The sequence below is a fragment of the Mytilus trossulus genome, chromosome 14 (genome assembly GCF_036588685.1).
Source record: "Mytilus trossulus isolate FHL-02 chromosome 14, PNRI_Mtr1.1.1.hap1, whole genome shotgun sequence".
Lineage (NCBI taxonomy): Eukaryota > Metazoa > Mollusca > Bivalvia > Mytilida > Mytilidae > Mytilus > Mytilus trossulus.
In genome coordinates this window covers 18,021,139-18,033,072 of record NC_086386.1, presented here as the reverse complement: position 1 = coordinate 18,033,072, position 11,934 = coordinate 18,021,139, and the positions used below count along the sequence as shown (strand labels likewise).

The 11,934-nt window shown below is 31.3% G+C and overlaps 1 protein-coding gene across 1 annotated transcript; it reads right to left on the bottom strand.

The window, feature by feature from the left end:
• Nucleotides 1-2,398: 2,398 nt before the first annotated feature.
• On the bottom strand, nucleotides 2,399-11,555 carry LOC134697526 (uncharacterized). The gene is made up of 9 exons (XM_063559805.1): nucleotides 11,439-11,555; nucleotides 11,267-11,297; nucleotides 8,028-8,076; nucleotides 7,588-7,640; nucleotides 6,607-6,867; nucleotides 5,720-5,918; nucleotides 5,545-5,628; nucleotides 3,320-3,412; nucleotides 2,399-2,656 (listed from the first exon to the last, which is right to left on the bottom strand). Exons 2-9 carry the CDS (start codon nucleotides 11,278-11,280, stop codon nucleotides 2,399-2,401), a joined length of 1,011 nt encoding a protein of 336 aa, XP_063415875.1. The 5' UTR covers nucleotides 11,281-11,297; nucleotides 11,439-11,555.
• Between the last annotated feature and the right edge of the window lie 379 nt (nucleotides 11,556-11,934).

The window sequence follows — 11,934 nt, the reverse complement described above, 5'->3', positions numbered from 1 at the left end:
TGTTGAATTAATAATGTAGTCTGATTTTTTTTTCGGCATTTAGAAATAATCACGTCTCCAGTAAATTTATTAAACTGTTATATCAAGTTTAATTATTTCATTGCACATGACATTTTTAGACAATGCTGGAGGAAAATGAAAAAATAATAGATTTTTTGTTACAGTGCAGAAAATCCCTCAAAGTATTGAGTTATGCTTCTCGTTTTTTTGGGGTCTGTTTTTTGGGGGGAGAGGGGAGCTGTTATTTTTTTTACAAAAATATATTTTTATTGTCGAAATAAGAATATCAGATATTGTTACAGTGACTTGACTGTTAGTGTTGCTCTCCACCAATTGCAACTCATTCAAAATTTTGCCAAAATTGCAATTTTTTTTATTAAACCAAATTGTTCAACTGGTCAGAAATTTGAACGAATTTTTCAGTCAAAATGTAAAAGTGTAAGGTGATAAAATAAAACATACTTACAATCCTATAAGACTTTAACTCCACTGTGTTGATGTAGTTACTAAATCTGTCTATCAATCTGTATAGTTATATTATAGCCATTACCATACTAAAGGTCAATTGTTTTATTTTGAATTGCTATAAAAATGTCCAAACTAAGCTTTTATATAGTTTTTCTTTCGAAAAGGATTTTATATTTATAAGAATTATATATATCATTTAAAATAATACATCATATATTTAGTAAAATATATGTGAAATAACAATATGCTATTGATAAGTTTCCTTGGGGAGATAACCTAAACAATGCTAAAATACTATTCTTTTGAATAAGGACTTATTGAAACCAAAAAAACAATTATCTCCCCTTCTTACAAACATATTGCAATTTCACAAATATTTTACTGAATATGAAATGTTTTTATTCACATAATGTGTGATTCTTATGAATATAGAATACTTTTCGAAAGAAAAACTATATAAAAGCTTAGTTCGGATATTTTTATAGCAATTCAAAATAAAAGTCTATTTGTAAAATCAGGTTTAACCAACCGTTTTCTTTCGGAAATTGTCTGCACCAAGTCAGGAATATGACAACTATTTGTTAACTCGTACCGTTGGTTGATAACGTCTGCTTTTCTCAGTTTTTATTAACTTCCCTATCTTTTGAATTATTTTGAGTTCGGTATTTTCATTCTTTTGAAGCTGACATGCACAGTTTTGCCACGGTATAGACATATAGATGCACAAGTTTATTATTAGCTAGTGCAAAGACTTCTTGGGGAGGGGGTGTATGTGTCCCCTCTCTTTGTTGTAGAATACATGAGTAAAGTGCTCATGGTTTTACTATTACACATAACTATGCTATCCAACCCAAAAGCCTGTGTGGAGTACTTTAAAAGATTTCAAAAACGTTTTCACTACCAAAACGTTTATGCGGAAATAACGTTTTTTTAAACCTAGTTTAAGATTTTGAAGCAGTTTTTTAAATCACAAGGAAATGTGGCAGTGTAAAAAACTGTTGTAACATCCATGTTTGGAAGACTTAATAAGCCTTACGGATAAAGGCATGTTAATTATATGTTTGGTAACAATATCTAAATAGAAGATGTGTCTCTTCCTTGGACTTTAGGAACACCAATCAAGGCACGTTATGTATATATAAAAAAAGAAGATGTCACAGTGGTATGATTGCCACTGAAACAACTCTCCACAAGAGACCAAATGATATCGAAAATAATAACTATAGGTCACCGTACGGTCATCAAAAATTAGTAAAAACCATACCGCATAGTCAGCGATGAGAGACCCAAAAACGACAAACGTAAAGGAGAAACTAACAGCATGATATATTTACAAATAATAAACGAAAAACAAATATCATATAAAGCCACACATGATAGGCTGTCTACGTATGTATTTGGCAAAGGTACACGATGAAAATAGTATCAATTCTGGACTTCTTTTGCTATCAAGGGATCATCGTTGTCAAAACTGGACGAAAATGAAAACACATTGATTGAGAGGAAAACCAAATAGTTGTTAACTTTACTGTTTATATGACAGTAATCATGATTATTTGGTGGACTATCAAGTAATTTGTCAGAAACTTTATAGACAAATGGAAATGGGTGTTGATGAAGCACATACATGTATTTGTTTAAACAAACACTATGAAACTTTTATGTTTTCATGTGTGTGCATTATGATTCGAAACAACAAGCTGCAACGTGAATTCAAGATTGAAAATTTGATATTTCATTAGTCTCGACACTTGTAATACAAAAACATACAAAGGTTATTGGTAAAATTATTTCAAAATAATAAACTGTAAAGAAAATGCTATGAAACAACTGTGCAATAAACACAGTCACCTAGATTCGTACTAAATAATATCAAATCCATTAATAAGAGACATAATTGTATGATGAAATACAATTATCTCTTATCATTCTATTTATATTGGACTACTCCTTGATACAAAAGCGGGCCGTTTTCATGCAAATACATTGCCGGCCATACAATAAAGTCCACTTCATCACCATTTTTTGTATATCCCCTGAAGTTGTCAAGATTATCAGCAGTAAATGAATAATATAGAGGTGGATCAGTAATTGCACTGTACCAAAAGAGTTCAAGGCAGGCGTCTACATAGGGTTTCAATGTTTCGTCTTTTTTATGGTCTTTATTCATTTCCTTTTCCCAAAAGTGCTACAAAATCCAAGAACTATATTAAAAAATGTAAAACCAAAGCTAAACATTTTTATTTAACTTTTAAACAGTTTTTAGAATATCAAAACTTGAAAAGAAATGAACACATCGTTGACTATCAAAACTTAATAAATGTCGTCATGTATAATTTCAAAACTCGACTCAAATCATAAATAAACAAGAATGTGTCCAAAGTACACGGATGCCCCACTCGCACTATCCTTTTGCATGTTCCATGGACCGTGAAATTTGGTAATAATCTAATTTGGCACTAAAATTAGAAAGAATATACTATAGGGAACATATTATTTACTAAGTTTCAAGTTGATTGGACTTCAATTTCATCAAAAACTACCTTGACCAAAAATTTTAACCTGAAACTCCCATTTTCATTTTCTATGTTCAGTTGACCGTGAAATTGAAGTCAAAAGTCTAATATGGCTTTAAAATTAGAAAGATCATATCAAAAGCAACAAGTGTACTAAGTTTCAAGTTGATTGGACTTCAGCTTCATCAAAAACAACCTTGAACAAAAACTTTAACCTGAACGGACGCACAGACGGACGAAAGAACGAAGCCACAGACCAGAAAACATAATGCCCCTCTACTATCGTAGGTGGGGCATAAAAAGAGTATTTCTAATCTCTATATGAAGAGTCTTACCTGACACATCAATGGAATAAACGTTCGAGCACATGACCGTCTTGCGTCCGTGAGGTGTTTTGTATAGGCACCAGAGTCTTCTTTCATCTCAGTCTTCAAAACAAAAATTACAGAATTGACACAGTAACGTCATATCTTTTAAAATGTGTTTAAAATTGACGAAATTTAAAACACACGAAAAGGTTAAATTGTTCGATTTTTTTTCTGTTGCTGAAGCAACTGAATGGCTCAACTATTATTATAGGGTTGACATGGTCTCTATGAATTTGTGCTCTACCAGTAAAGCAATAAGATTAAAAGAAAAATGGTCAAGCATTGATAATATTATTAAGAAATAGACCTCAATGCAGATGTACTCTGTATTCTGTTACTGACTTCGTATTTTATAATTTGTAACAAGTATGGTTAACTATATGTTTAGGATTTATAGCAGAATAATTTGTTTGTGCATCTTTATTTGTAGATGAGATTTGAAAATGATATGAAAATAATAAAATATACATTACAAAAAAAAATTGTTCGATTTTTTAAATTTTCGAATGTGTGTGTGGAGTTTATTATAAATAGGGGATTTGTCAATTTTGGGGATTTACAAGTATTCATAGATTGATAAGATTAATGTATCGTGATCGTGTATTTGTTATGCTGATGTAGATTTAAGACAAAAGTCAACAACTGCTGTTAAAGCCGCTTTATAATCAACACCTCCCCCCCTCCCACACACACACACATATTTTAATCTCTGTCAGTTTGTAACAACAAAGATGCTTTCTAAATATGGGATTTCTAGAATTCTTTTTATTGTATTCTAAAATCTCTACAAATTAAAAGGAGTAGGTTCAGTAAGACCCCTTTTTGACCCCAAAATTTAGCAGTTTTACAAAAGTGTGAAAATGTAATGTTATTCAATAACGCTATTTATTGGAAAGTAGAATGTTTCTGCTACATAAATATGTTTTTTTTTTGACAATGCAATGCACATATCTTTTGTACTAGCCTCATTAAGTCATGCTAAATTACTGAAATCTTCAAAATTTTAGCATTTTAGTTAAATTTCAGACGGTTTCCGTCTTAAATGAAAGTGGCCGCATTCGTGTTCATTCATAATATTAAAATGTTAGTTGTATTTGATGATAATACATAATATATATAAAGGTTGAGGATGAACAATTACAATTTTGACAAAAACCATCTGAAAAGTGACGTTTTTTGGCATATTTGATAGATTTTTCATATTGAAGCTTAGATCGGAGCGTTTTTAATGACTAAATCAGTTAAAATCTATCACATAAACTGATTTAAAAAGTGTCCAAAATCTTTCGTTAAATGAACTTGAAAATTGAGACCAAATTCGGTCCTTACCGGACCTACTCCTTTGCAGTTGCTTCTTGTGGTGTTCTCAATTATATATGATATATGTCAATGTATCCCGTGGTTTTCTGAATCTGTATAGTTTTAGCACGCTTCAGAGTGATTGTTCGGCTAAATCGTGACATCAAATGATTAATTTCTTTGTCAGGTTTATTTTTAGTTATTAAACTCTTGTGCTTTATTCTTCAATTCACAGTTGTGGCGTGATCGTCAGTTAGCAAATAATTCCACTAAAACCGGTGCTAGGGGTCGTCTAAGACTTAAAGTGAGATGAGGTGTTTCTGCTCCGTGTTGAAGGTCTAACTATGATTTAAAGAAGATTATCAACAATAAAAGCACTGTTTCTTAAGTTTACTTTTTGTGATTTTTTTTATTGTACATGTAACAATTTTGTGTTGTGTGTGGATACCAATATCCTTTCTTTTAAATAAATGACGTAAAAGTTATCAACTTGTGTCATAGTAGTTGCCTTTATAAATGCACGACACCCTCACCTCATAGCAACCTATTTAAGTCCCAAACAAGCTAGACAACTAACGGCCTGATTACATACAATACACAAATTATATACTACAACAACGACTCAGTCTGACTTAGAGACTCCTAACCTTGGATAGAAACATATATTTTGTGGCTGGATGAAACGTGTTTGCTAGAACAAAAACTATTTCCAGAACCAGGTACTGAAGTGTTACAGCGCATTATAAGATCAGGAACATGTTATTCAGTGGTTGTCGCCCTTACCAAATACCAAATACCCCTTCTTGTAAACAATTAAAAACGAATCCAACTACACTACTAAATAACTGTTATTTATAATCACACTTTACAGTGTGAATTTGTAACTTACGTACAGAGATTGTAACAGGTTCCATACAAGCTTTTTGTAAACTGGAAAACTGGTGTTTTGAAACTCCAGAACAAAACCTCCAACATGCCTGAAAAAATAACAAAACATTCAAAAACTTTTAACAAATCGACTTAATTAAATTAATTGAAAAGTTATACTCTGGACAGAACAATTCATACCTCTAAAATTTTCAATAAAATTTCACAAATGGATTTTTCATCTTTGTTCTTCGCTAACAGGATTTCGTATGCATCAGTCCATGAGTTATCGTATAGACAGTTGAATTTCTCTGCTAATCTCTGTGGTCGGTTTGGGTCACTCAGATCAGTTACATAAGGATTGCCGTCCATCATTTTGTCCCCAGCTACTTTACTCAAACTAAAATGACATGTGAATACAGTCTTACTTTAGATTTGGTATACCTCATTTGGTCAAAAGTGAGAAAGGTAATTAAAACACATCTGCTAAGTGGGTTTTTTTCGATTTCCACAGAACATCAATTATTAAGGATTCAATAAATAATATCTAAGGTGTTAACTCTTAGCAATAACATTTATTAATAAGAGGGAGATCACTTACATGTCTCAACCCTCCCCCTAACCTGGGACAATGGTATAACAGTACAACATAAGAACGAACTATAAATATCAGTTGAAAAGGATTAACTAATCAGATGAACAAAAATACAAGTGGACGTTTCCGGGTAGTTGTACATCCGGACACAAAAACACACGATGAACAGATCTGAGAGTACTCGCAGTTATCTGACAATTCCATTTATGTTGTCGTTTGAATTGTTTTATATTTGTCATGTCGGTGCCTTTTATAGCGGGCTATGCGGTTTGGGATTTGCTCGTTGTTGAAGGCTGTACAGTGATATATAGTTGTAAATTTCCTTGTCAGTCTGCTCTAGTGAAGAGTTGTCTAAATTGGCAATCATACCACATTTTCTTTATTATACACTGTTACTTTCTTTTTAATTTGTGCTGACATCGAAGTTTACATCTTTTAGTATTCTTTGTTCGAACTCTGACTTGTTTGATTATAAATCTTAAACAACACTAACTTTGTTCTCAAACGATCGACTTCTTTTCCAAGATCCTCCTTCTCTATTATTATTTTGTCAACTTCATGTTTCAGTCTGTCGTTTTCCTCTTTTAAAGTTTTATCAAGATTTTTTCCACGAGCATGTTTCAAATCTGATATCATCTTGTCATGTTCATGGTTTAACTTTTCTCTTTCAGCTGTTTCCTTTTTAAGCTTTTTTTCCACTCTCGATAATTCCTTTTCCAATTCTTCTATCCGCTTGTCTTTCTCCTTCGATTCTCTATTATATAAAACCATAAATAATAAGAATTGCTAAAAAATAATGGGTTATTCATTTTCCCTTTAGTTTGTACTCGTATCTCATTACCCCAAAAGGACATAGAAAAACAAGTTTCCTGTATCTGCCAAGTAGAGGTAGAGTAAAAATGTATAAGCACCTTGACAAGTGTCACGAACACTTGCGGAATATTATATTATTTCATATTTTGTTCATATGCAGTGATCCTAGATTTTTTAAAATGCACAATGTTTAGTCCGCAGAAAATTGTGTGATGGTATAATTACTGATAACAACGACTAAACAATATATTATGTAATACATATTTTATTAATACTTTTGATTTTTGAGTTCAAATCAAAAAGTGATGATAAAAGACTAATCATATTTTTTTTATATTAATATCTGTTATCTGTCAAAATATCCTGTGGTTCATATTTGGGATATAAAATATGTTGTTTTTAAACATCTGTTATTTAAAATCTTATGTATTTTGTGTTGTGGTTCTTTTTCTCTGTTAAGCTGAGCTTCATTCGTTTCTTCAGAATATATGCATCCGCTAAGCTAATCTATCTAAGCTAATGATATTTTACTGTTAGTTTTAATATACAATATGTTTTATAAATCGTATCCAATATTTCATTTTATACGCAATGTTTTATATGTTTATTGGAATATATAATGTTATACAAGTGGTGAGACTTTAATAAATATTGAATCTACCTCTTTTCTTCATCCAAACGTTTCGCAACACTCGAGTCGTATACAGGTTTCCCCTGTTAAAGACAACAATTGACATGATGTATAGCAATTTGAACCTCCGTTTAAATCAATTAATCGTGTATATATAGTGTGTCATAAATGTAGATATAATAAAGTCACCTGTGCATTTGAATATGAACTGTGACACTTTTAAATGACCAACCAGGATTAATCAGGTTTCATAGAAAAAGCAAAAGATGACAGCGGCAAACAACAATAAATCAAGTTGCACGCAGTTTAGCAATTTACTAGAAAAATAAACTTTGAGACAGTATTTTATTTTTATTTTTGGCTGTGCAGTGGCAAATATTTAGGATAATATGTTTTTAAAAATTTCTTGTTTTCGAGTGAATGCATGCAATATAGATTAGAACTCGTTCTCAAAAGAATCAAATACTTACGACTGTATGGTTAATCGTTGTCTTGTGTAGTTTAGGCTTTGTCGAATCCCTAAAATAAGAAAATATGGAATGTCCCATTGGTATCTTCCGTCTAATTCTAAGAATTTAAATTGTAACGGAGATGTGGCTGTTCACTACTTTTCAAATACATAGGTAGCATCCTTCATGTTTTAAAACACTTATATTGGATGATTCATAAGATATAATATATGTATCATAATGGATTCATAACGAGTGTCAATTGAACATTGCTTGATATCATCTCAGGTTTTTAATTTCAGTATACTTTTTGAATTAACTAATTTTAATAATATCAAGCGATATTCATTTATCACTCGTCGTTACGAAAGATTGCCGTATAAGTATCGAGATGCAACGTACAGCTCAGTTCGAAGTGTTTCGAGTTCATTTAATTATCAACAATCTTTTTCTTGTAATTTAATATCCAGCTGAAAATATTTCATGTATTTTCTCGGTATGTAATTATAAGTCTTTTAAATCTCATTAAGTATTATCTGCTAGTCTCTAGTTGTTGTTTAAAAATAATGGACCAAACTTGCACTTTACCACTGTCAGTTTTATCTTTAAATTAGTCATTTCGGCAATTGTTGGTAAGTTAGCATGAGGGATCAGCGGACACAAGTATAAGAGACCCAAATGATGATTGTGTCCAAATTTGATTCTCATTGACAACGAAGCTGCAATGAGAAGGAATTTCGTAAATATTTACGTTGGAGAAAATATAGCTCACTTAACCTTTCTAAGGGGGGGATAGGACCTTAATCGGTTCTCCGGGATCGGTTATTTTTAAGCTCGGGATTTCAAGATTCACCCTTTCGGGTTCCGGGAATCCTTTTTTTCGGATTTCGGGACCTCGGGATTTCGAATTTTATACCGGGATTTCGGAATTTCGTGTTTTTAAACCCGGAGTTGCGGGATCAGGACCACTCCTATTCCACTCCTTTCTGGTCAGCTAATGAAGTTTAAATAATACTGAGATTTTCAACTGGAATGAGCTACCGAACCATTGTCGAGTGGAAACATCTTTTGACAAATTCAAAAAATTTGTACAAACATGGGATCTAAGTAACAGCTCATGCCAGTGCAGTGCATGCATTTAGTGTTGATGCCTATTCTATTTTTATTTTTATTTTCTGTGTAAATATCTGAATTGTGCAATCTTATTATTAACTTGTCCTATATTTTAAGTGTACTATATGCTTTAACTTAAATATGTCATTATGGTAACTTACTATGCATTATATGTTTAGAATTGTGTTGTTTTTCATGACTTTTGTATGTGTGTATTGTATTTTGTTATTAAATCGATTTGAAAAGCTCACTAGAGCTTGTGTTATGTAGTTTAATGAATATCGACTCTAAATAAAACTCTGAATCTTGAATCTTGAATCTTGAAAAACTAAGATTTTCTTTCCATTTTTAGCTCACCTTTCCTAAAAGGAAATGTGAGCTTTTGCCATCACTTGGCGTCCGTCGTCGTCCGTCGTCGTTGTCGTCGTAAACTATTTCAAAGATCTTCTCCTCTGAAACAATTGAACCAATTACAACCAAACTTTAGCTGAATGATCCTTAGGGTATCTAGAATAAAGTTTGTGTTTTATTTTCCATTTTGTGAAAAAAACATGGCCGCCATGGCTAAAAATAGAACATGGGGGTAAATTGCAGTTTTTGGCTTATATCTCAAAAACGAAAGCATTTAGAGCAAATCTGACATGGGTGTTCATTTAGGTAAAAATCTATCAGCCCTGAAATTTTCAGATGAATCAAACAACCCATTGTTGGGTTGCTGCCACTTAATATGTAATTTTAAGGAAATTTTGTAGTTTTTGTCATTATCTTGAATATTATTATAGATACAGATAAACTGTAAACAGCAAAAATGATCAGCAAAGTAAGATCTACAACTAAGTTAATAGACCACAATTGTCAATTGACCCCTTAAGGGGTTATTGTCCTTTAATGACAATTTTTCACAATTTGTTCATCATATTTGCTATAACTTTAAAAAATCTTCTCCTCTAAAACTACTCAACCAAATTCAACCAAACTTCAACTGAATGATCAGTAGGGTGTATAAAATAAAGTTTTGTGTTTTATTTTCTATTTCGTCAAAAAACATGGCCGTCATGGCTAAAAATAGAACACAGGGTAAAATGCAGTTTTTGGCTTATATCTCAAAAACTCCAGCATTTAGAGCAAATAAGACAAGAAGTTAAAGTATTTTTTAGGTCAAGGTTTACCTGCCCTGTACTGAAAATTTCAGCCGAATTGGGTAACTGGTTTTTCAGGTAAAATGCCCCTGAATTGATGATTTTAAAGAAATTTTGCCAGTTTTGGTTATTATCTTGAATATTATTATAGATACAGATAAACTATTAATAGCAAAAATGTTAAGCAAAGTAAGATCTACAAAAAAATCATTTAGACCAAAATTGTCAATTGATCCCTTAAGGAGTTATTGCCCTTTAAACAATTTTTTTCAAAATTTGTTCACCATGTTGACTCACTTTAAAAAAAACCTTCTCCTTTTAAACTGCTGTATCAATTTCAGCCAAACTTAGACTAAATGAGTTTCAGAGTATCTAGTATAAATTTTATATTCTATTTCCTTGTATGTCAAGAAACATAGCTAAAATAGAACATAGGAGAAAATGATTTTTTTTGATTTTAAAGAAAATAGGACGATTCAAAGAACATTTAAATAAATTGAAAAGCCAAAATAATCATTGATGAGAGATTTAATAAAAAAAATAAGGTGAGCGATTCAGGCTCTTGATAGCCTCTTGTTGTTTTTGACATCTTATTCTGAATTATAACTTGTTGTTCCCAATAATTCTTCTTTTGTTAAATTGGAGGATTCTATCAGGAACAAATATATATTGACTATATACTGTTCCCAGGTTCTCTCTCTATATATATATACAAAGAGCTTCGTCAGAGATATACATATTTACAAAACAAAATTTGACACAATCCAATCTGGTATACAATTGGGCGTAACATAACGACATGATCATTCCTGTTAAAGACAAAAGTTCTCTGATTTAGTAATTAATTTATTCTACTCTTCACCTTAACAGATAAAAAATCAATGTTGCGTTTATTTAGTAGCTTAGTTTATGATATGCTGATATCAGCGATATGCTACTTTCATATTCTATAAATCTTTATCTTATATACACAATTTATATCATTCATATTGTTTCTTATACACTTACTTTTTGCCTGACATTTTCTTTGCAAGTTTACCTGAAATGTAAATAAATGTGTACATATAAAATGACACCAAAGGTGAAGTGTTAAACCGATATACCGGTTTGTTTCGATAATACACATTACAGTCATTACAATCATGGCGATGTATATGAACAAAGAAATTGTTTTACTTACCTTAGATTAATATAACTGATTTATAAATGAATTAAATTAAATGTTCATTACACGATTTTACATTAAATTGTTGGTTCTTATAAACGCTTCCAAAGAATTTTTTACGGAACATTGATTTTTTTTTTCGCGTTATGTCCCTTTAATGATTTTATAGTCGGACACGATAAAAACGCACTCTTATGCTAGTCCATATGTAGAGTATCTTTAATCGCATATATTTAAGAATTGAATGCTTCTTCTTGTTAATTTATTGGGTTTACACCACTATAACGTTACAAAAAGAAGCATTCAATACTTATAATTACATTTTTTAGCTATGAACATGAAAACACGAATTTAATAAATTATAAATTTTTGTATTTTAGTCACCTGTGCACTTTATTGTGGGACCACGTGTTATCATGAATTGAGTGATGCAATTGCGTACGGAATAACACGTGATGTGCAGTTTGTCAATCAAAATAAAGTATTATAATGAAGCATACATCTAATGTAA